Source organism: Giraffa tippelskirchi, chromosome 14 (assembly GCF_054371585.1).
Source record: "Giraffa tippelskirchi isolate mGirTip1 chromosome 14, T2T-mGirTip1v1.2.pri, whole genome shotgun sequence".
In the NCBI taxonomy this organism is placed as follows: Eukaryota; Metazoa; Chordata; class Mammalia; order Artiodactyla; family Giraffidae; genus Giraffa; species Giraffa tippelskirchi.
In genome coordinates this window covers 19,410,195-19,434,578 of record NC_137288.1, presented here as the reverse complement: position 1 = coordinate 19,434,578, position 24,384 = coordinate 19,410,195, and the positions used below count along the sequence as shown (strand labels likewise).

General features: G+C 47.4%; 1 protein-coding gene across 3 annotated transcripts in view; it reads right to left on the bottom strand.

Moving 5' to 3' along the window:
- The window catches only part of FBXO15 (F-box protein 15), a 39,216-nt gene that overhangs the window by 3,419 nt on the left and 11,413 nt on the right, over positions 1 to 24,384 (bottom strand). For all 3 annotated transcript variants that reach the window (XM_081562854.1, XM_081562855.1, XM_081562856.1), the window contains exons 4-8: positions 21,718 to 21,960; positions 21,059 to 21,268; positions 17,099 to 17,225; positions 15,945 to 16,027; positions 14,881 to 15,023 (exon numbers count right to left, since the gene is read on the bottom strand). In XM_081562854.1, coding sequence (XP_081418980.1) covers positions 14,881 to 15,023; positions 15,945 to 16,027; positions 17,099 to 17,225; positions 21,059 to 21,268; positions 21,718 to 21,960 — 806 coding nt within the window. The remainder of the gene's footprint in view (positions 1 to 14,880; positions 15,024 to 15,944; positions 16,028 to 17,098; positions 17,226 to 21,058; positions 21,269 to 21,717; positions 21,961 to 24,384) is intronic.

Sequence of the window (24,384 nt, the reverse complement as noted above, 5' to 3'; positions counted from 1 at the left end):
ATCACCCACTGGTTTAAATACTAGCTGAGAATGTATAATGTGGGTTTAGATTCTCAAGAGGCTTTGTTTTCATTTTACTACCAACAGAGAAGAAAGTATGAATGCACAGACCAGACATGCTGGGGAACCAGTTGCAGCCCCCCAACCATGGCTGATCCCCTGGGCTCCCTGCCTGCCGCCCCAGCCCTCCTGTGACTGGTGGTGAGCGGCCTGGCTCCTGGCTGGGGCGCATCCCTGCTTGCCTGGGTCAGTGTGAGCAGCGGGCGGGGGCAGAAAAGGGGATGCTGCCTTGACGGATGGGGCCAGGGGCACAGGCAGGCTCTGGGGTCAACTCCTGGGGTGACAGGGTGATGCTCTCACGGGAGAAGCCACAGTGCATCATGCGGGTATAAATGCAGAGTCGAGCTCTCCAGGAGACTGAGAGCCAACACATCCTCATAAAACTCCTGTGACGCTTAAACCATTCGGAATAAACTCTGTTGTTGGATCCTGTCTAACCTTAACCTGCCAACACATAAAGGCCACCCCCAAAACGCAGAGAAATACAACACAAGGCTCATTACCCTTGGCTTCCAGGACATGAGCTTACAACCACGAAATCTAAGAGTCATAAGGACTTCATTTCAAACCCTGCCCAGGCATTTACTGGCAGCGTGACCACGGTCAAGCTCCAAGCCAATCAAAATGAGATACGAACAGAAAGTACTTTATAAAGCTATGTGATTAGTAAAATTAACAGTAAATAGTAACATTAGAGGATGGGTCATTATAAATGCCACGCTAAGCACTTTTATGTATTATCCCAACAATAATAATCCGTCTAAGGTTAAGTCTACTGCCAGCCAGAAAGATGCACCATGTTCATGGATTGCAAAACTTGATACTGTTAGGATGTCCATTTACCCAAATTTGATATATAGACTTAATAACCTCAATCATAATCCCAGCAGGTATTTTCTTAAGTGTTTTATTTTGTATGGGGGTATAGCTGATTAACAAACACTGTTGTGACAGACTCAGGTGAACAGCAAAGGAATCCAGCCATACATACACCATCCAGCAGGTATTTAATAAATAATTTATCAATAAAAAATAAGATTTGACAAGCTAATTCTAAAATTCACATGGCGATGCTAAGGGCCTAAAATAGCCACACAATCTTGAAAAAAAGAAAAATAACTGACTTCAAGAATTACTAAAGAGCTAAAGCAATCAAGACAGTGTGGTATCAGTATAAAGATAAATAGATGAACAATGTAGAACAGATGGGTCCAGAAATAGATCAATATTTTTACAAGCAACTGATTTTTTGACAAAAGCATCAAAATAATTCAATGAGAAAAGAAAGTCTTTTCACAAATGGTGTAAGAACAACTTTCTATTCATTTGGGAAAATGAAATGAACCTCAACCCTTGCCTCATACTTCATACAAAAATTAATTACGGATGGATGGTTCACAGACTTAAACCATAATCCAGCTGGAGAAAAGAATATCTCCATAACCTGGTGCAGAAGTTTTTTTTTATAACAGAAAACAATACCATAAAACAAAAAAAAATAATAAATGAGATTTCATCAAAATGAGAAACTTCTGATCACTAAAATGGTACAACCACCAAGAAAATGGGGCGCTTCCCTGGAAGCTTAGTTGGTAAAGTATTCATCTGTGATGCAGGAGACCACCTGCAATACAGGAGACCCAGGTTCGATCCCTGGGTCAGGAAGATCCCCTGGAAAAGGAAATGGCAACCCAGTCCAATATTCTTGCCTGGAGAATCCCATGGACAGAAGAAACTGGAGGGCTACAGTCCACAGGGTGATAAAGAGTCAGACACAACTGAGTGACTAAACCACCACCACCGAGAAAATGAATAAGCAAGCACAGACTGGGAAAAAATGTTTGCAAAACATGTATCTGATAAAGGACTATTACCCAGAATATATAAAAAGCTCTTACAATTGAGGAATAAAGAGACAAAATACACACACACAAGGATTAAAAGACACTCCAAAAACAAGATATACAAATGGATAATGAGCACGTGCAAAAGCGCTTACCGTCGGTGGCCATTAGGGAGAAGCCACCACTGCCACATACTAGACCAACTAACATTTAGAAGTCTAATAACATCAGTGGTCGCCCAGGATATGGAGCGACCACAACACTCAGACACAGATGATGAGAGTGAGAAATGGTACAACCACTCTAAAACTGAAGTTTGGTAACTTCTGATACATAAAAATTTCTTATACATAAAAAAAAAGACTGTCAACTTTCAATCCATAAATCTGCCCTAAGATTCAACTTTTCAGCCCTAGGTATTTAGCCAAGAGAAATAAAAATGTATGCCCACAAAAAAGACTTTCATAAGAATTCTATAGTAGCTTTATTCCTAACAGTCCAAACCAGAAAACAACCCAAATTCCTTCTCTAGCAACAGGAAAACAGGTGAGCAAATTCTGGTGTATTTATTCAACGGAATACATTTCATCCATGAATAGGAATGACGATCACCCTTGCATCTCAAAGACACTATGCTCAAAGAGTCTGAACGCACAGGGACACACTGTACGAGCCCGTTTGTATGACGTCCTAGAACAGGCAAGACCAATCTATCATTAAAAAAGGAAACACATATATGGGAGTTCTTGAATTATTCCTATAATTTTCCCTAAGTTGGACAGCAGAAGGGAAAGTTACAGAAAATGAGGCGCTCCGGGGTTAGCTGTTATCTTGATCAATGTCCCTCCGAAGGCCCCTCTGTGTACACACCAGCCCCACTTTTCACATCCAACCTGTAACTTTGGGCAGGGCCCACTTGAGTCCTCAGAGCTTCCTCGTCCCCCACTGCCTTAGGGAGCTTACCCGTCACCCCTGCGGCTGACAGCACCCTTCTAATTGCGTTCATCTCTTCCTTTCCTAAACCCCTGTGTGTTAGCCACTCAGTCGTGTCCAACTCTTTGGAGTGGGTTGCCATTTCCTTTTCCAGGGGATCTTCCCGACCGAGGGATTGAACCCAGGTCTCCAGCATTGAACCTGGCTCTCCAGCATTCCAGGCAGATTCTTTACCATCTGAGCCTCCAGGAGAGCCCTATACTCTTGAACATTTAAAGATACTGGACTGTTGATCTCTTTCCTGAAATAACCTAGTCTCTGGGAATAAAGGTCATGTCTTCTGTGGCATATTAATGACACTACTATTAACAGTTCTCATTTCTCAGCTATGATTAGAGTTCATTTTTTGCATCATAAATAGAACATAGAAAAAGTGGGAAGTAAAGACAGTGGGGAGGAGAGACCAGTGATTGAGTTTTCCTAAAGCAAAGAACACAGAAGGGGGTTCAGTTAGATTAAAACTGCCTGAGGCAAGGACAGCAGAGCACAGGTTAACTAAACAGATAAACTGAACAAGACAGAGCCCTCGATCACCATCTGGAGACCAGCTCAGGGGCACAAGTAAGTGGAACGGAAGCAACTCTCAGGTGTCTGTGCAAGTTTTGGATAGAGGGAGGGAGACCCTATAAACCTAGAAATACACACCACAGCGTATTAACAATTTACAGCTGCAGAGACCTGATGCTACAATGTAGTAATTAATAATAAGACTCTAATGATCAAACAGAAATGGCACTAATTCTTAAGGTGAGAAAATCTCCTATCAGCTGTCTAAAGTAAATCTCCCCTGGAATACACATAGCTTTGCTATTTTTCTCAGATAATTATCTTCACATAATCTTCAGACACGTCTGTTATTCCAAACCCCTGATACACGTTAAATGCAAATAGTTAAATGCAGTTACAGACCAGGTCTCTGAACATGAAGAAAAAAATCTGACAGACCCAGTGGACATGTATTTGTGATTTTCTCTAAGGAACTTCTGGGCATTCATTAAGTTAGAATCTCAAACAGAAGTAAAGAGGCCAGAAATGCAAAAGAGGAGGAAAAGGGCTCATGTAAAGGCTTCCCAGGTGGCTCAGTGCTAAAGAATCCACTTGCCAAGGCAGGAGACGTGGGTTCTGTCCCTGAGTCGGGAAGATCCCCTGGAGGAGGAAATGGCAACCCACCCCAGTATTCTTGCCTGGGAAATTCCACGGACAGAGGAGCCTGATGGGCTACAGTCCATGGGGTTGCAAAGAGTCAGACACGACTGAGCAACTAAACAATAATAAATGGTTTCAGAACCTCAAGGCTCCTCCCCGCAGGTCCTGGGTCCCCAGACTGCGGCAGGCGGAGACAGGGCGGGGGAGGCGGGGCTCGCCAGCTTCAGGGGCCACAACCCGCGCATCTGCAGAGGACCCTCCTGGTTTAATGTCACCATTCTGAACTGAATTATTTTCTCACAAGGGGCCTCAACGTTTCATTTTACACTGGGCCCCACAAATCACATTGCCTGTCCTGCTTCAGGGAAAAGACCCCTGACTCCCAGGGAGCCGTGACGTAACATGCATGGAGGTCTGTGTTCTCCTGCCGTGCGGACACCACTCTGTACTGCGGATCTGTTCACAGGCCACCGAGTGTACAAACCAGGAAAAAGGTCATCACCGCCACTGATGAAGACGCTATAGAAATTATCTGCTCTAGTTTTTCTAGATAATCACCACCTAGAAAATACTAAACAATTTCTAATGCCTTCCTGTTACCATTATTAGAGAGAATAATCTGACCTAGAAACACAGAAAGTAATTAGTATCAAGGAACAGAGGAAACAAAAAACTATCTATTTTTGGAATCACAGCCAATAAAAATGGGGTAACATACTATATAAGAAACATATCTCAAACAATGAAAAATTTAAAGTAGAATTTCTTAAAAACAGGTTATCTGGGCTAAATAGTTTCTGCTCATCAAGAGATGAAAAACCCTACTTTTTTGTAGAGTAAAAAGTTTCTCAGGCCCATAACTTCTTTCAAATCCCTCAGTGTTTTCTATTGCGCCTTACAGAGTACGGCACTATTTATTATTTAACCAGTATTTTAATGAAAAGCACATCACAAAATCTCCAAAGGATATAAAACAAATCTCGTAACAGATAATGGAAACATAACCTAGAAGTATTCACTCACAATGACACAAAAATGAGTTGAAAAAAGTAAAAAACCTGCGTAACAAACATTTCTCCTAAGGACAGGGAAGAAAACTTACACAGAAAGTCCAGAGCCCTGAATGAAACCACATCAATCCCTTCCAAATTAATGTACACATTCAATACAAATCTGATCAAAATCCAAATAAGACACCTAAAATCTGGCCAAGTGATTATTTTAAATACATCTAAAAGAATAAATGGATGGAAATAACTGAGATGTTTTCAATAAAAGTTCATTGGTAAGAAATGTTACCCTGGGGGAGGGACACATTTTCATAACAAAATCCACAAGCAAAGCTTGGACGAACTTCCTGCCTGGTCGAGTCACAGGGAGAAGGGGCCCAACACACAGCAGAGAAAGAGCCCTTGTGGGAAGGCAGGGAACTGCAGGCTGCCTGTGAGCATGTTCCCAGCCCAGGGATCGAACCCAGGTCTCCCGCATTGCAGGTGGATTCTTTACCAGCTGAGCCACAAGGGAAGCCCCGGGTTCACAAAAGGAAGGGAGATAATCGGAAGGGAACACACGTGAATGTTTGCCTGGCCTTGCCAAGTGGGTACTTTTTATGTGTAAAAATCTTGGAAAAACAACAAGAAAAAAAGGACCGACTATACACAATGAAAAATTTTTCAGTGGGACCTTCCCTGGTGGTCCAGTGGCTAAGACTCCACACTCCAATGCAGGGAGCCAGGATTTGATCCCTGGTGGGGGATCTAGACCCTACATGCTGCAACTCAAGATTCCTCATGCCGCATTTAAGACCTGGCAAAATAAATAAATATTAAAAAAAAAATAAAAAAAAACACCTTGGGGGGGCATCCAAAGCAACATGTACAAAACTTAAAAGGCAAAAGACAAAATGTTGAAAATATTTGCAACCAATATAACTCATATAGATCTAGTAAACATTTAAAAGAGTGGAACCAATCAAACACAAACAACTGGAAATTCAGTTAGGAAAGAAATATGAAAACCAGACAGCACTGGTATAGCCTCATCTCCTGGAACACTCCTCACTTCCTTTCTCACTTTACCACATGTCACACACTTGTGACAGGTGCCACTGCAGCTTAAACAGCTTCAGTTCAGTTCAGTCGCTCAGTCGTGTCCGACTCTTTGCGAGCCCATGAATTGCAGCACGCCAGGCCTCTCTGTCCATCACCAACTCCCGGAGTCTACCCAAACCCATGTCCATCGAGTTGGTGATGCCATCCAACCATCTCATCCTCTGTCGTCCCCTTCTCCTCCCGCCCCCAATCCTACCCAGCATTAGGGTCTTTTCCAATGAGTCAACCCTTCGCATGAGGTGCCCAAAGTATTGGGGTTTCAGCTTCAACATCAGACCTTCCAATGAACACCCAGGATTGATCTCTTTTAGGATGGATTGATTGGATCTCCTTGCAGTCCAAGGGTCTCTCAAGAGTCTTCTCCAACACCACAGTTCAAAAGCATCAATTCTTCTGCGCTCAGCTTTCTTCACCGTCCAACTCTCACATCCATACATGACCACTGGAAAAACCATAGCCTTGACTAGACGGACTTTTGTTGGCAAAGTAATGTCTCTGCTTTTAAATATGCTATCTAGGTTCGCCATAACCTTCCTTCCAAGGAGTAAGCGTCTTTTAATTTCATGGCTGCAATCACCATCTGCAGTGATTTTGGAGCCCAAAAAAATAAAGTCTGACACTGTTTCCACTGTTTCCTCATCTATTTCCCACAAAGTGATGGGACCAGATGCCATGATCTTAGTTTTCTGAACGTTGAGCTTTAAGCCAACTTTTTCACTCTCCTCTTTCACCTTCATCAAGAGGCTCTTTAGTTCTTCTTCACTTTCTGCCATAAGGGTGGTGTCATCCGCATATCTGAGGTTATTGATATTTCTCCCGGCAATCTTGATTCCAGCTTGTGTTTCTTCCAGCCCAGCGTTTCTCATGATGTACTCTGCATATAAGTTAAATAAACAAGGTGACAATATACAGCCTTGACGTACTCCTTTTCCTATTTGGAACCAGTGTGTTGTTCCATGTCCAGTTCTAACTGTTGCTTCCTGACCTGCATACAGGTTTCTCTTAGGTGCCCTTAAACAGACCACCTGACAGCTGCTGCAGTAACCGCCAAACTCAGCTGCAGTCCACAGGCTTTTTAAAATAGTCAACCTAACATTCAACGTTTGCAAACTTAAAACAATCAGATGTCATTTTCACCTCTCAAATTACCAAACATTTTTCAAAATAATGCTCATAATAGTGGCATAATCATGGAAAAGGAGACCTAAACGCCCAACAGAAGGAGAACAGGTCAATAAATCATGATAAAGCCAAACAACAGGTTGTCATACAACTTCCCAAAGTCTAATTTTTCAAAGGCTATTTAGTGACATGGGGAAAGAGCAGGCACCGCTCCCACAGAGTGGTCTGCGAACATAAATATAGCTATAGACTTGAAAATGAACCAAAAGAGAAACAAGAGTTGTCCTTCAGTGATTTTATTTGCTTCTTTACAAATGTCCACATATTCAGAATTTTCAAATCCCATAAAAGGAAAAAGCCATTAGTTTTTAAATGCCTTTTATAACAACTCAAATAAATGACCCTAGCAGCATACTTTGTTATTTAAAAATTCTTTTCCTCTGCCTCTTTACCATCACTCTCCCTCTCAACACTGATAAAAAGTCTCAACATGCTGTACTGTGCAAAATCTTTTTCCTCCTCCAGCTTCTGAAAATTGGTAATAATTAGCTTGATACTAAGATCAAAAAATACACATCCTTTCACACTTTGCACTGCTGAACGTGCTCCTTTTCAGGCTCCATTTACACTTCAAAGACATGACTGGACCGCTTCCTATCTGCTCCTCTGCTGGGTGAACTGCACTGGCATCTTGAGACAGTCTACCCTTGGAAAGCCTGCCAGCCTTTGGCTGAGGTCTGGAGACCGGTTTCAGGGGGATTTCCCACTCACCATTCCTCTCTGACTGAACAATATGTACCAACAACGTGATCCATGCTGAACACCTTTCCTCCTGGGAGTCTGGAATGTGGGTGAGGCTTGCAGAGGGTACCCACGTGGCCAGCCCCAGTAAGAGCCCTGGGTGCTGAGGCTCCAACACACTTCTCAGGCAGACAGCACTTGGCAGGTGTCTTCACGACTCCTGTGTGACTGCACGGCCCTGGGAGGGGTCCCTGGGTACATTATGACTTCTGTAGATGTGGGTAGATGGTTGGCACTGGGTCCCCAAGACCCAGAGAACCTACTGGGAGGACTCATAGGACTCAGGGCGTAGCTGTCTTAATGGCTAAGATTGATCACCGCGAGAGGATACAGAGCAAAGTCAGCGAAAGAGAAAAACCTCAAGGGTCTGGAGGAAGCAGGTGCGAGCTGCCAAGGTCTTGCCACTCCCTGCAGGCTGCCTCCGTAGTCAGGCCAGGCTGCTCAGCGCCCTGCAATTCTAGGGCCGTGAGGATAAAACATTTACCCTTGACGGGGCACCGTGCTGTCATTCCCTCCGCAATGACAGAGCTGGAAGTGACTACCACTTGGAACCACAAGCGCGTTTCTCAAAAAACCAGAGGACCTGTGGGTTTGCACTCCGGTAAAGAGGGATGACGACTCTGACGGCCACAGCGCCCTCTGCTGGTCCGCATCGCGGAACCACAGGCAGAGGAAACATGCAAGAGTGTCGTGTGAAGCCTTATGGGGAAAACGTCCCTTATGGTGAAAACAACAGATGAAAGGCGGACTGAACTGCTCCCATCGCAGGCTGCCATCCTCTTTTACTCAGCCTCTTTCATGTCCTAACAATCATCTCACCTTCTCAGGGTACGTCAGCGTTCTGGCAGAGAAGGGCCCCCACCTGACACCCTTACAAGCCCATGGCCTTGAAAAGACAGTCACACACAGGAGAAAGCACAGCGCTGCGAAGCACAGCACACGGGAGACAGCAGCCAAGTGCCTGCGACCCTGGGCTCCGCAGAAAGCCCGGGGTGCCGCCGGGGCACCCCAAGCACAAGCTCCAGCCGCCCCAGCAGTGGCCCGGGAGGGGGCACAGCCAGCCCACAGGCTTGCCGTGGAGACTGACACAGGCACGAAGCGTGCAGCAGGCCCCTGTGACGAAGGCCCGCCCGTGCGCTCTGCCACCATCGTCCTGTCCTCGTCACAGGCACGGGCACAGCTCGGACGTGAGGGACGCACACGGAGCGCAGTCAACAGGCTGCGGAGCTCCCTGAGAACAAGGCGCGGGCCGTCCTCTCCTCTGAAGCCCTAGCAGCCCCCCGACACGGACCTCGGCCCAGCCCCTGGAGACGAGAGACTGTGTCAGGCTGGAAAGGCGGGGCGCGAGGGCACCTGAGGGCCCGGGGCTGGAGCCCTGAAGCGCGAGGCCAAGCTCTCTGCCAGCACCAGCCCTGGGCACGCACACGGCACCCTGGGAACAGGTGTGCGCACGTCAGCAGCCCCGCAACAGCACGTACCAGGAAAAGGGACGAGATTTCATCCTCTGTTGTAAGTAACAGAATGAAGGTAAATGGGTGGACAGACAGAGAAACTACTTTGGGCTCAATGAAAAGCAGAAAAAAAGGCAAGTGCGCTGTTTCTGGGCAGAGCAAATTCAAGCCCAGGACAGGTCATTCTTCAGATCACCTTTCAATTCCTTCCAACCTCGAGAGTCCAAGATTCTGGGCATAAAGGGAAATGGGGGGAAAAAACAACAAGAAAACCTGAAAGTTAAAAAATCTAAGCAGTCAACTCAACAAGCTAGGGAAAGGTCGAAATAAAGCCCAGAACAGATGACTTCTAGGAAACTATATAAATCTTAAAACTGACTCAATTCAAAGTAGAAAACTTGCTTATGACTGAAAAAGAAACAAATTTAAAACATAAAAAACTGAAAACTATAGTTTGAGTTTAAATGGAAAACACTAGAAACCAAATAACTAAAACTAGTATTTTTAAAATACGCACATATATGAGAAGAGGAGCTTGTCTTAGGGACTCTAGGATGTTAACCTTCCCATAGAAGATATATCAATGAAATTTACTATGTTAATAGTGTAAAGTAGAAGAAATCATACCATCAACAGTTGCCCAAATGTATTTCATAACATTTAATAATTATTCCTGATTTTTGTAAAAAATCCAACAAATCCAGGAATAGAAAGAAACTCAACTTAAGAGGACATATAACAAAAACCTAGAAGAAATGTACTTAGTGACAACGTATTTTATTAACTTAATTCCCCACTAAGTTGGAAATACTCTCACAAAGGGGAATTTGCCAATATCTTTCAAGATTACATTTGCAATGTACTCTTTGAGCTACCAATCCTATTTCCAAGAAAGTCTCCCAAAGACAAGCTGACAAGACATGAAGTGATACGTGAACAAGACTATTCACTTTATATTCACTAAACCACTATCTATAACAGCAAAGGTTGGAAACCACAGAAAAAGACATTAACAAGTGAAAGTCGCTCAGTGGTGTCCAATTCTTTGCAAGCCCATGGACTATACAGTCCATGAGATTCTCCAGGCCAGAATACTGGAGTAGGTAGCCTTTCCCTTCTCTAGGGGATCTTCCCAACCCAGGGACAGGACTCAGGTCTTCCGCACTGCAGGCAGATTTTTTACCACCTGAGCTACAAGGGAAGCCCAAGAATACTGGAGTGGGTAGCCTATCCCTTCTCCAGCGGCTCTTCCTGACCCAGGAATTGAACCAGGGTCTCCTGCATTGCAGGCGGATTCTTTACCAACTGAGCTATTGGGGAAGGTGAAAAAGAGAAAGACCTGTATCTCACTCTAAAAACTAATCTTCAGAATAAATTATTAATTGGAAAAAATGAAGGAACTTCAAAGGGAGTCTAGTATGTCTCATTTTAAAAAATTGGGAGAAATATGAATATATTAATATACAGCATTATGTATTCAAAATGAAACACTGAAAGAACAAACTTTAGACTAACATGAAGGATTACCTTTGGAGGGAGGGAAAGAACAGAAGTGAAGAGACAGGGCAGAAGTAAACGTCTCTGAACTACATTGCTTTATAACTTCAACTTTGGACCATATAAAGGTGGTATGTAATTTCTTAATGTAAAAACAGAAGCAAAGCAATCCTGAAAAATAAAAAGTCAACTGAAACAAATCACCCTAACTGTATATCAAGGTGATAGCATAACCACACAGAGCAGAATTATTTTAGGTGACTTAACTTTTTCTCACATGATATAATATCTTAAGTACATAAAAATCCACAAGGAAAATCTTATTTAAAATAACATGTAATGTCTGCTTAGTCACTCAGTCGTGTCTGACTCTTGCGACCCCACAGACTGTAACCTGCCAGGCTCCTCTGTCCGTGGGATGACTCCAGGCAAGAACACTGGAGTGGGTTGCCATTTCCTTCCCCAGGAATCAAACCCCCACCCAGGAATCAAACCCAGGTCTCCTGCATCGCAGGCAGATTCTTTACTGACTGAGCTACAAGGGAAGCCCAAACATGCAATAGGTTATTACTAATAATATCAATATTGGGGGGGTTGAAATCTTATATATTTTGATGTTGTTTGGAACAAAGACTTTCAGCGTAAGAAAAGAAATACAAGTATATAAAAATGATAGGTGAATTAAAAACCCCAAGATCTTTAATTTAAATGAATGCATAACTTATTTCTACATATTATAAAGTCTACAAACCTCACAGCTCTGCCCAGTGAAAATCCTACAAGAGATGAAAACCCAAGAGCAACAGGCGTCCTTTGGCTATAGATTATGATCTCTAAATGCCACAGCCTATAGTGAGAAATAAAAGGAAACAGGTCCTGGGGAGACGGCCAAGTCTAGGTCTGGGTGAGACAGACAACATGAGCTTGAAGCATCTCATCCTGCTGGAACACAAGCAAGCTACCAAAGAGGAGGAGAGTCATGTCAGAGAACAGAAGCAGATGACCCAGGACAGGACAGGCTGAACATCACAGTAATAATAAAAGCAATGGCTTCAAATGGACTAAAATAAAGAACCTCTGTTTTTTCAATCCATGAATTAACAATAATACCTCCCTTGAGAAGGAAATGGAAACCCACTACAGTATACTTACCCGGAGAACCCCATGGACAGGGGAGCATGGTGGGCTACAGTCCATGGGGTCACAAAGAGACAGGACTGAGCAACTGAGCGCACAAAACTTACAAGTCATCTCCAAAGACTATTACAGCATAAATTACTACGCTGTATATAAATCAAGAAAGAATCAAGCAAGTATCATGCCTTTCCTGTATTAATTATATTTCATGGTAACTTAATAATTGACAAAAGAAAACCCTTCTTTATCAAATGCTAATAATAGATGAAGAAGGAATGATACAATTAAGGAATCATCCTTTTATACTCTCTAATAAAATAATGGACCAGGCTTCCCTGCTGGCTTGGTCAGTAAACAATCTGCCTGCAGTGCAGGAGACGCACATGGAGGGCAGAAGACCAGCTTCAGTCCCTGGGTGGGGAAGGTCCCCTGGAGAAGGGAATGGCAACCCACTCCAGTATGCTTGCCTGGAGAATCCCATGCACAGAGGAGCCTGGTGGGCTACAGTCCACAGGGTTGCAAGAATGGGACATGACTTAGTGACTAAACCACCAATAAAATAATGGACTTAAGTATTTGTCATCTGGTAAACATTCATGGAGAAATTTACAACAGAAGTGGGGTTGTTCTTCTGTTGATGAACCCACCCATCAATGAACCCACTCATTGAGGAACCCACTCATCAATCTTTATATTTACACAGATAACTTGAAAGACACAAAATACCAAAGCTCACACAAGAAACAGATATCCTAAACAGCCCAATTAACAATGTAGCTAAAAACCTTCCCACAAAGCAAGCTCCAGGCCTTGATGGCTTCAAAAGTGAATTCCACCAACCACTTAAGAAAAAAATACTGCCAATTCTATCCAAATCCTCCAAAAAATTCAAGAGTTGAGAATATTTCCCAACTCATTCTATGAGATCAGCAGTGACCTGAGACCAAAACCACACAAAGACATTACAAAATAATTGGAAGATATAGCAGAAACAACAGAAGAAAGTTACTAAAAATCTTAAGAAATGTGCAAAATAAGTATGAAGAAAATTCTGATACATTCCAAAAAGACATAAAAGTATTTTTGAACAAACTAAAAGACATTCCACATACTTGGGGGGGACAAATAAACAACAAAGATGCTGATTCACCCTAGGTTAACATATACCTTCTTCATAATTGTAATATAAGTGCCAAAAAGCCCAGAAAAGCCCAGAAATCTTCTTGAAACAAACGCAAAGATGACTCAGAGAAAAAGGAAGGTATATGAACAGGCAGAGAAGCCAACCTGAAATAAATCCCACTGACCAAACTGGGGACAATTTTAGCTTTACAAAGAATAATGTCTGTAACCGATTATAAATTATTGAGTACATAATAACCCAAGAGTCCAAAGTGACACTAAACAAGATAGGAGAGAGTGCCCTCAAAACTGTTTCTACGATAGCAGGTGACAACTACATTAATTTCGTAATCTGCAAATTGGTGGTTAAAAGAGAAAGGATTAAAGCATTCACCCTGCCACTATAGGAAGCCACCCAGCTGACGAGGGGAAAAGTTCTCTACAACAGCTCAGCTAACAAATGTGGACAGAATGATGCAATTTAAAATCACCATTTTCTAAACTCCAAAATGATGATGTAGGCAGGGAGTGTTGCTAACGTGCTAAGTTGCTTCAGTCGTGTCCAGCTGTTTGTGACCCCAAGGACTGTAGCCCACCAGGCTCTTCTGTCCACGGGATTTTCCAGCCAAGAATCCTGGGATAGGTTGCTGTTCCTTCCTCCAGGGTATCTTCCTGACCCAGGGATCAAAACCCAAGCCCCTCATGTCTCCTGCACTGGGGGGCGGGTTCTTAACCACTAGCACCACCTGGGAAGCACAGGCAGGGAGTATTAATGGAGGTCAGATCCATTAGGTGAAAGAACTGGGGGGAACAGGACATTCAGAAATGAAGTATATAATTTCCCCTTATAAAATATTCTTACAACCAGTGTGAAACTTGCAAGTGTCTACACCGAAGTTCAAGTTTATAGGATACAAGGAACACCACCAGGTGGGAACAGAACCAGGGCAGGGGCCTGCATCACCCCCTCCCCAGGATACAAGGAACACCACCAGGTGGGAACAGAACCAGGGCAGGGGCCTGCATCACCCCCTCCCCAGGATACAAGGAACGCCACCAGGTGGGAACAGAACCAGGGCAGGGGCCTGCATCACCCCCTCCCCAGGATACAAGGAACGCCACCAGGTGGGAACAGTCAGAACCAGGGCAGGGGCCTGCGTCACCCCCTCCCCAGGTGACGCCCCCCTCCCTCCCATTCACCCTGTCTGGGCTCATTTGCCCTCACCCTGGGTTCGCCCCACACTGGCCCTGTGGGGGCCATCCACCACATTCAGCACACTCCTGTGAGCAGGAAGAAGCTAGGTAGGGTAGGAGAGGGGGCACATGGTGGGGCAGAGTACCGAGTACCAGTGGAAAGGGTGAGCAGAGAATATTCCAGAAGGTAGAGAAGGGGGACGTGATGATGGGGCTGGCCCAGAAGCCCCACAGCCCGTGATAAGAGGCCTGCGGGGGGAGAGGGCACGGAGGGCCAGGCAGGACATGGCTTCATGGTCACTTGGGGGGCTTTCCTTAACTCGGGTATAAAAAGTGGTCCCCTTGCCTCTCCAGACTTTGAATTTCACACCAAAACAAAAACTCAAACTCAGTGAGCTTCACCTTTGTTGGCGGAGAGATTGTGGAAGGAGCCGCAGAGGCAGGACACACCCCCGCTGTGCATGTCCACGTGGAGCCTGTAGCCATGCAGGCCACGCTCGGGGCTGTCGTCCAAGACAGGGGTGTGAGGAGGCATCTCGTAGGGGCTGAGGAACAAAACAAACACACACGCATATCTGTTAGTCCCAGAGGCAAGATGCTCCAACTGGAAAGACTCCCTAAAAAACAAGCACCCCTTCAAGACACCAGCTGCCGCCAGCTCTCTGTGGATCCCAATAGGGTTCAATACCACTGACTCAGAAAAAAGGACATGTTCGTTTCTCAACCTCTACACAAACGGGCAAAACTCGTGTGTTCCCTGGGCACCCCCTGACCACCACAACGGAACGTGGCTGGGACCCGCCCCGGACAGCAGCTCTGCTCCGGGTGGTCTCGGCATTCAGAGGGCTGAATGTGCGGCAGAAAGACGCGCCAGACAACAGACCAGCAGCTCAGGGACCCCTGGGAGGAGACCCAGGCCTACAATGAACAAGGCTTCATTCAGGAAGAAACAAAGCTAACAGACTGAACGGAGACGCACTCGGGAGCTTTCCAGGTCGGTATCTGGGTGCCTCGGCCCGGAGAGCGGGGGAGAAATGGAAAGCACAGCCCACACACTGACCTGAAGTCCATTAACAGGCGTGCTGTCCCGATCGAGCACAGCACACACCCGGGGGTCAGACCCCAGGGCCCACGGCTCTGCCTGCTGTCACAATACGACCACACAGAGCAGCACCAAGAGCGTGCAGCGTCGCAGTGCGCACACACGTCGGTACTGCGAGGCATTGCCTGGTCTGCAGACCGCATCCCACAAGGCGCGCCAGCCTGAGCCCTCACAAGTGCAGCGGAGGCTACTCGCAGGTAACCCAGTAACCGTTGGCAACAGCTGCATAATTATGCCCATCGGCTTGTGGCTACTGATTAAAAACAGGGCATCTTTGCAGCTATTCTCGGAATGTTAGGACGGTTTCACCTCTGACTCCTTTATGCTGACTGTACAAAACTGCACACTGCACAGCGATACGTACACAGCCGGCGACCCCAACATGCTCCTCTCCACGAGGCGGTGGAGGTGTAGATTTGCCATGACAAACGCCAGCTCCTCCTCCCTCTGCAAAGGCAATTAAAAGACATGTGTCAGTGGAAATATTTTCAATGTTTACAGGGTCGCTGTTTTTGATCTCAGCACAAGCATCTCACAGAGAGATGTGGTTTCTTACTGTCTAAGACCCCGCGGAGCTAACTCACCATCACTGTCTGATAAGACTTAAGACGTAGCAGCGACGGCAGGACCACGAGGCACCCAAGACACACAGAGCGTGGAACCAAAAGCATTAACACCCTGGCACTCGTGAAACATTCACGTGCCCTGTGACGGACGGTGACTGTGAGAATATACACTGTTAATTCCAGGTTGTTTCGAAGGCTTTTCAGAGATAAAGAGAACGCCGAGAGACCTCCACCATCAGGTCAGCCAGAGTCCTGGCATCTGTGCGGCCAGCACAGATGGACCAACTCACAAGCCCAGAGAAAGCCACGTGCGGCCTGGTCCACAGTCACCCTGCGCGGAGGGAGGGAGGGAGGAAGAGCACAGGGCACGGCGGGACGAGGGGAGAGGAGGTCTGGAGGCTGGCGTGGGGACCCGGGCTCTGCCTGGTCACTGAGAACACACGTGAACTGGTCTCACAATCAGCTTGTTCACAGGCCGCAGCCACAAGGGGGAGACGACCTGGCCGTGTGGGGAGCAGGACACTGTCAGCCCCTCACTGCCACGACTGCCCAGGGGACGAGGAGGAGCTGGTGGGCTGGAAACCACCCTGGGGAAAGGAAATGCCTGGGGGGCTATGCCCCCCTCCCCGCCATGAGCAGAGACACCCGTGAGCCCCCGGGGTGAAACGGGCAGGAAGAAGTTTCGGCAGAGGAAAGACACGAAGGAGCAGCAGGAAGGAGCATGGACTGCCGGGAGGGGAGAGGACGTCCTGGGAAATCACAGCGTGACGGGAACCCAGCATGCGGGCAGGAAGGGCTCGTGTGCCGCAGGCGTGGGCAGCAGCAGGACCGCGGGTGGGAAGGTGAAGGCACGAGGGGGCAGCAGGAATGGGGCCGCACCCTCCACCCCAGCGCGAGGGCAGCGACGGGGGTGCAGAGGGCAGGCCGCGGGGCGGGTGCGCGCCGGGCTCACCTTCCAGAGCCCCACCACCAGGCCCGGGGGCAGGCAGAAGACCCGCATCAGTCTGTCGCCGCCCACCATGCTGGACTCGGTCAGCTGGCTCAGATGGTACTTGGTGATCAGAGAATGCCATCGGGGTCTTTGAATGTCATGCCAAAGAAAGCAGAGAGGAACATGAACTCTGGCTGGCCCGTGCTGCTGACGCTCTTCAGTGCATCTAGAAAGACTTCTAGGAACATCTAGCCATGCACAGGTAGCTCATAAGGAGAGACAACCTGTACAAATAAAAGGCACACCGGGTAAGCCCAGATTTCTCCCCGGCTCCCGCCCTCGCTGCAGTGAGCGGCAGCATCACCCAGGGGCGAGGGGAGGCGCCGTCCTCACAAGCCTGGACACCACCACCATCGGGAGCAGAGCCTCCAAGTACGCCCTCAATAATGCAGAGGATGAAATCCCTTAAATGGCAGAAAAGGAGCACTCCACTGAAAGCAGAGTTGCTTCTTCAAGTTATTATCAAGAACAACTCAGAGACAGTGGAAATTATTAACATCAGAAAATAAAGTTCAACCAAAATCACAAGGGTTTTCACAGGCGAGACGCAGTGTGAACTCTCTGTTAGGATTGAGAGTCTGAGAGTCAGTAACTCCCACATGCAAGAGAACACAGCTCAGCACTACTGCTCGTGACACACAGATCAACAGAAGGGAACGATGCTGTCCGCTCCATCACAGCGGACGGAGGTGTCTGTCATTCCCGGGGGCAATTCGGGAAACCAGGAGGGAGAGGAGCGCTCGGTGGCCAGTTAACACAGCTCAGCTCCAGTCAGAGGGAAGTCTCTAAGGAGTGGGGGCCCCAGGTGCCCCTTCAGCACCCAAGACACACGACAGCTGGTGACAGGTGTTGAGATGTTCGTTAGGCAGAAGCACGTAAAAACCAGGGTATTCCCCTGTGCACTCTTTGAAAGCTGAGGGGCTGTAAGCATGGAAACCAGACCCGTCCATGGCTACCTGACCACCGGAGCCCCTCGCCCGGCTTCTTGTGCTAAGAACCACGCAGATTAGGTGAGCTGGGTGTGAGGCAAGGATCTAAAAATACACCGAGCCCGGGGCGAATACCCTGGGGGAAGCTGAATACCAAGCTGGGGACCGAGTGTAGAGTTAGGAGAACCCGAGCTGAATGCTTAGCTCCAACCCTGCATGCTGTCTCAGCCTGACTTCACCTGTGTCCAGGGAGACCACCCCTGCCTTGGAGGGAAGGTGGGCGGGAGAGGAGGCGAGAGCCCCTCCCTAGAGCACGGGGCACCGCGAGGGGCTCGGGGGCAGCAGCCACTGCGATGACATCGCCAACGTGGATGCAAGTGGGCGGGGCTGGGAAAACACCCCACAAGGAGCCTGACGCCCCAGCCCTCAGACCACGGCTCCAGACCAGTTTGATGGACACCACAGAGGCCATGCTGCTCCCCGTTGGCCTTGGCCTTACAATTCACCCTGACGCAGAAACTAAGGCTGATGGTGACCCGACATTCCTCAGAAGTCCGGGAGGCAGAGCTTCCCCTGAAGAACAGAGAACGCCAGCGACACAGACAGCATAACACGTCCAACCAGGAAAGCACGTGTTACAGGGAGGTGCAAACCAGAAACCACATAAATAAGGCTTTCATTGTTTAAAAAAATCCTCATGGAGGAAACAAAATAAAAGTCACCGAGTCTCTCCTTTGCTGTCACACAGATGCATACAGGGGTTTGCATTTCTGCACCATGGACACATCTGCTCACAAACCTGCAATAAAAGTGTCGATCAAAACAGATTCCTGAGAAGCCCTTTCAGTGTTTGCTCACCACTGCTGATCAAATAAATGCTGGCGGAAGCTCAGTGAGTTTTAATGGAAATAAATTAAATGAATTTTCACAGTGAGTTCTAGCTTTCTGTCACTGTGTAGTATCTGGTATTCCTGACTTGGATGACAATTTCCGGAACATAGTATCTTTGAGTGAGTTTACAATTCAACACCATCCATTTATGAACTTTCATGAGCGTTTTACTTTGATGCTAACTGTTCTGTCCTCGTCCCTATAAACATAATCTCATGATGTGCCAATAACGTACTGTTGAGTCACACTGGTACAGAGGCTGCAGACTCACTCTCTGGAAACAATTTCACGGTGTGTAAAACCTAAACACTGCAGTAGAAAAATCTGGGGTCCACAATGATACCAGGTAGAATTTCAGAGATTCATGCAGATAAAGGTACCATTCCAAAAAAGTAGCTGTTCCGAAAATATCTTCAGTTAATATAGCCAGGGGAAGTGATGCCAATGTTTTCCTTCACAGTAGTAAGAATATTTTCGGAACACAATAAAACCTGGGCTTACTAGCACTAGGAATACGACACCCCCACGGTCACAGTACAACAACCGGACCAGTGGTCACTGGAACAGCCCTCAGAGAGCCAGCACCTGAGGCAGGACCACAGACAAGCGGCTCGGCCACAGACTGCAGCATCATGTCTGTATCCAGGCACGTGGGGAAAGAAGGCGGTCCTGCTGAGCAGAAGGCAGATGCTGCAGTGAGATCTCAACACCTTCCTTGGCAGGGGCTGGGAGAGGAGCCCGTGGTGGGGCTGCAGCTCGAAGGGTGCTGAGAACAACGCATTGCGAGGTCAGAGGGGCTGAGGGCGTGAGAGAAACCGACGCCAGAGCAGGCAGCCGCCCCCTCTGCATTCCCACACATGTAGAGCCAGGAGCTCGGGATGCCACACATGACAAAACCCAGCTTAGAAAAGTAAGCACGACCGAGTTCTTGGGAAAACCAAAAGCCCAAGAATGACTGTGAACCCAGGGCACAGCTACCTCACAACGGAATAGGGACTCAATAGGCATCAGCACTAAGACACGTAAGGCCAGATGTATGTGCAGCAAGAAGACCCGATGTACGCACTGGACGGTGAAGTTCTGTGATCTCACAGCAGCCATGCACACTAAACACTACCTCACAGCTGTCCTCACCGCATTTCACAGACGGGAACATGGAGGCGTGGAACAGCAAGCCATCTGCACAAGATGACACAACGAGCGAGTTCAAGAGAAAAGCACATAAAATAGCTAATGGCTTTACGATCTAATGCCTAAACTACGATTACTGTATCATTTACTAAAGAAGGAAAATATAATCGTTTTATATGTCTCTGTGTTAAAATGGTTTTAAAACTAAAAACCTCAGAGGGTCAGCCATCTATCATCCAGGAAATTGTCACGAGAAAACCATTCCCTAAGCCATAGATAGGGCTTCGCTGATGGCTCAGTGGAAAAGAACCTTTCTGCCAATGTAAAAGATGCAGGTTCAATCCTTGGGTCGGGAAGATCCCCTGGAGAAAGAAAAGGCAACCCACTCCAGTATTCTTGCCTGGAAAATCCCACGGATGGAGGAGCCTGGTAGGCTACAGTCCATGGGGTCGCTAAGAGTCGGACACGACTGAGCGACTTCACTTTCACTTTTCCCTTTCATGCACTGGAGAAGGAAATGGCAACCCACTCCAGTATTCTTGCCTGGAGAATCCCAGGGACGGCGGAGCCTGGTGGGCTGCCGTCTATGGGGTCGCACAGGGTCGGACACGACTGAAGCGACTTAGCAGCAGCAGCAGCAGCAGCCAATGTAAAAGATGCAGGTTCAATCCCTGGATCGGGAAGATCCCCTGGAGAAAGAAAAGGCAACCCACTCCAGTATTCTTGCCTGGAACAGCCCACAGAGGAGCCTGGCGAACTACAGTCCACGGGATCGCAAAGAGTCGGACACGACTGAGCAACTAAACAACAGTGAGCTTATCCGTGCTATAAGCCCCTTCTTTTCCTACTCCACAGTAACCCAGAATGAAAGAGAAGGCTTGAAGATCCAATCAAATCAAAATATTTCTTAATGACAAAAGGCAGGCCAAGTGTCATTCCACGTGACACAGCCTCACCCAGCAGCACTTACCTGATCCTGGCGGGGGTTCTGGACTGGCCCATGAACACCGGCGTCACCCCACACAAGTCCAAGGTGGTCAGCGTGGCGAGCGGCGGCCAGTCCTTGCCGTACCACACGACTGTGACCGAGGAGTCATTGATGGAGAGGTCAGCGTGCTCCAGGGTGTACTCTCTCCCATTGTCTGCTCTCAGTATAATCACCCAACCTAAGCCAGACATCCTGAAGACAGAAAAGCAAGTGAGAATGTTTGCCTCGTGGCAAAAAATAAAAATGCAGCCTGCCACATGTCACCTCTAAAGCATCTAAAGCTCCAGAACACGCCTGACCCGAGTTCTCAGGCCATAGTAGCTCTCTCTTGGGACCTGTCCCCTCACCTCACAAACCCCCAGGGAACCACTGCTCTGTGCAGGAACCAGTGAGGCACAGGTGAAGACGACTAAGGCTCTGCCGGCTGAGCAGGGCCCTGGATCTCCCGCTGTACTAGAGCCAACTACCAGGCCGCGTAAAGCCTTTGGACCATATGTATGGGATGGGAAAATACCATTTATTTTATAGATACACAAAACCACAAAACATCTAACAGCCCCTCCCCATGTAAACCGCACGTATGACCTGTATACACAGTACTTGGGGCTCACGCCATCCTTCTTTGCTAACGTAAGGCCTACCTGAGTGCCTCCTTGGTCTTCACCGGGAGGCCTGTGTGAGGGTGCAGAGGTTTGAGAACCCGCGCTAGCGCCGCCTTTACAGACGCTATCTGTTTTGTAAGATACTCTTTCTTCCAATATCCAGCTTCTTTATCCCCTGCTGACAGTAAGTTCACGGACAAGTCTGTCTTCTCTGCTGGATCAACTCTCCAGTAAGATCTTTTCGGTGAAAAGGCAGTTGAGTATATTCTGATCCAAATAAAACTGGGGGAGGAGAGAAAACAAACGGGTTAACTAAGAGACACTGTCACACACCTGTAACGAATATGTTAGAGAAACATGAACCAACTGTTTTATGTGATATAACAACTAGTTAAATAACTGTTATCTAGTTATTTCCATCGGAGAAGGCAATGGCAACCCACTCCAGTACTCTTGCCTGGAAAATCCCATGGACGGAGGAGCCTGGTAGGCTGCAGTCCATGGGGTCGCTAGGAGTCGGACAGGACTAAGCAACTTCCCTTTCACTTTTCACTCTCGTGCATTGGAGAAGGAAATGGCAACCCACTCCAGTGTTCTTGCCTGGAGAATCCCAGGGACAGGGGAGCCTAGTGGGCTGCCGTCTATGGGGTGGCACAGGGTTGGACACGACTGAAGCGACTTAGCAGCAGTAGCAGCAGTTACTTCCATGACCAAGTCAAGCTAAACGTTCACAGCTGTTCAAGAGTCAACACAAACTGTTGTGTGAGGTTAGTGTTTTAGATTCACCAACCCTAGAAACACATACTAACGGGAAAAGCGTGCTTCCCAGGGCTCAGGGAAATGAGCGATATCATGTTATCCTGGTGTCATCCCAAATAAGAGCTGCCTTCTTACACCAATAATTGAAAAGGTCTAACATAGGAGAAAGCAAGAAGGGTACACAATGTGACTTCCTAGCTTATATACATACATGTCTTTGAAAAGATCAGAAAGCAGCTTCATGTATACACACATATGTATACACACAGAGAGAGAAATGTCGATGGTAATTGACAAGTATTTTAAATTTTTAACAATGAACACGGACTGCTTGCACAAAGAGGAAAAACTGAAGATGGTTAGTAACACCTAATAACAGGTAACACTTTGGAGCACTAGCTCTGAGCACATTTCAGCACTTCACAGGCACTCACTCACTTCGCCCTGCCAGCAAACCCAGGAGGTGGCGGCTACAACGGTCCCCACTGAACAGACGATGTGACTGAGGCCCAGCTGCGAGGTGCCCTGCCCAGGTCTGTGTTCACTGGTGACAGAACCACCAATGAATCCTCACAGCCTCAACCCCTGCCTGTCCCTGACCCTTCAGCAGCACGGAGACTGGGCACCAACAATTGTATCCACCCCCAGAGCGCTCACCAGCAGGGGCACTGGGATTCCAACGCCACTCTGACCCAGAGCCTGAGGCAAAGGGCTGGGGGCCACAGGAGTGGAGCAGCTTCGGGGGAGGAGCCGGCGGCTCCCCTCGCCAACACCATCCTTCAGGAAGGAAAGGCACCCGGAGGGAAACTAAGGCAGGAGTTAACAGAGGGTTTCCCGGTGTGAAGGGCGAAATTTACATAATTAATTATTGACTAATTCCTGTCTCCGCATTTCCATTGAATGCAAAAAAGGATGATCTGCAGGAGGCCTGGGAGACAGGACTTCTGGAGGGGTCAGCCTTTTCAGATAGCATAGTAAGAGCGATCCTCCAACACTCTCCATGCAGGACTTCCAGCCAACGAACCAGCAGTCACACCCCTACCCGCTACCAGCATCGCTTTCTAGTCTGAGCTTTTCTAGTCATTTCTCCCCTCACAAAATCATTTCACTCCAAGGTTTCTGTCTTAAAGTATTCATGTTTCAGCTCAAAATTTTACAGGCTTTTTCATACATGGGCTAATAGATGCAAAATAATGATCAGTTGAGAACATCCAGATAATCTGAGCTCTTTCACCAAACTCCCTTGAGGAGATGCTTGAAAACTCCCTTTGCATAAATGCCTGTCCGTGCTTTCTTCTGATTTACTCGGGTCACTCCATTCAGTGTTCTTCGACTTCAGCAAGATCTCCACGGAACCCCAAACTCCCCACCTCCGCACCACCGGGACTGCGGCTCGCTCTATTTTCCACAAGCTCCAGTCCCACAAACTACAGAACACGCGCCCGGGGAGGGGCGTGAGGGGCAGGGCGGGGACGTCACACCCTTGGCCGGTCATCTACACTACTGTACACTGCTGGTCATCACCCTACAGTCGTGTGATGAACCACTTTCACACACACTGACTCACTTAATGCACCATCGGTGGCGCCTCAAGAGAATAAACACATCTTACACAGTTAAGATATTCAATATTATGTATATTGTTTCACTTCATTGTTTATAAAACACAAAGGTCAAGCTTAAGAGGCTTTTAGACAGTCCCTAAACCCAAAAACATTCATTTCTTGATCACAAAAGGCCCCACCTGGTTAAAAAGCTAGAGCAGACTGAAGGGCAAGAGCTATCTGACTATGAGCCAAGCACAGGAAGAATTCCATCGGGTTGGTCAGGAAATAGGGCCAATTTAACGTTCTGATGAACAGTGTTTCCTAGAGGAATGGAGAGAGCCAGGTTTCAGCCCGATCCAGGCTTCCCTGTGACCCCCCCCACCGCGGAGCCCGGGGCTCA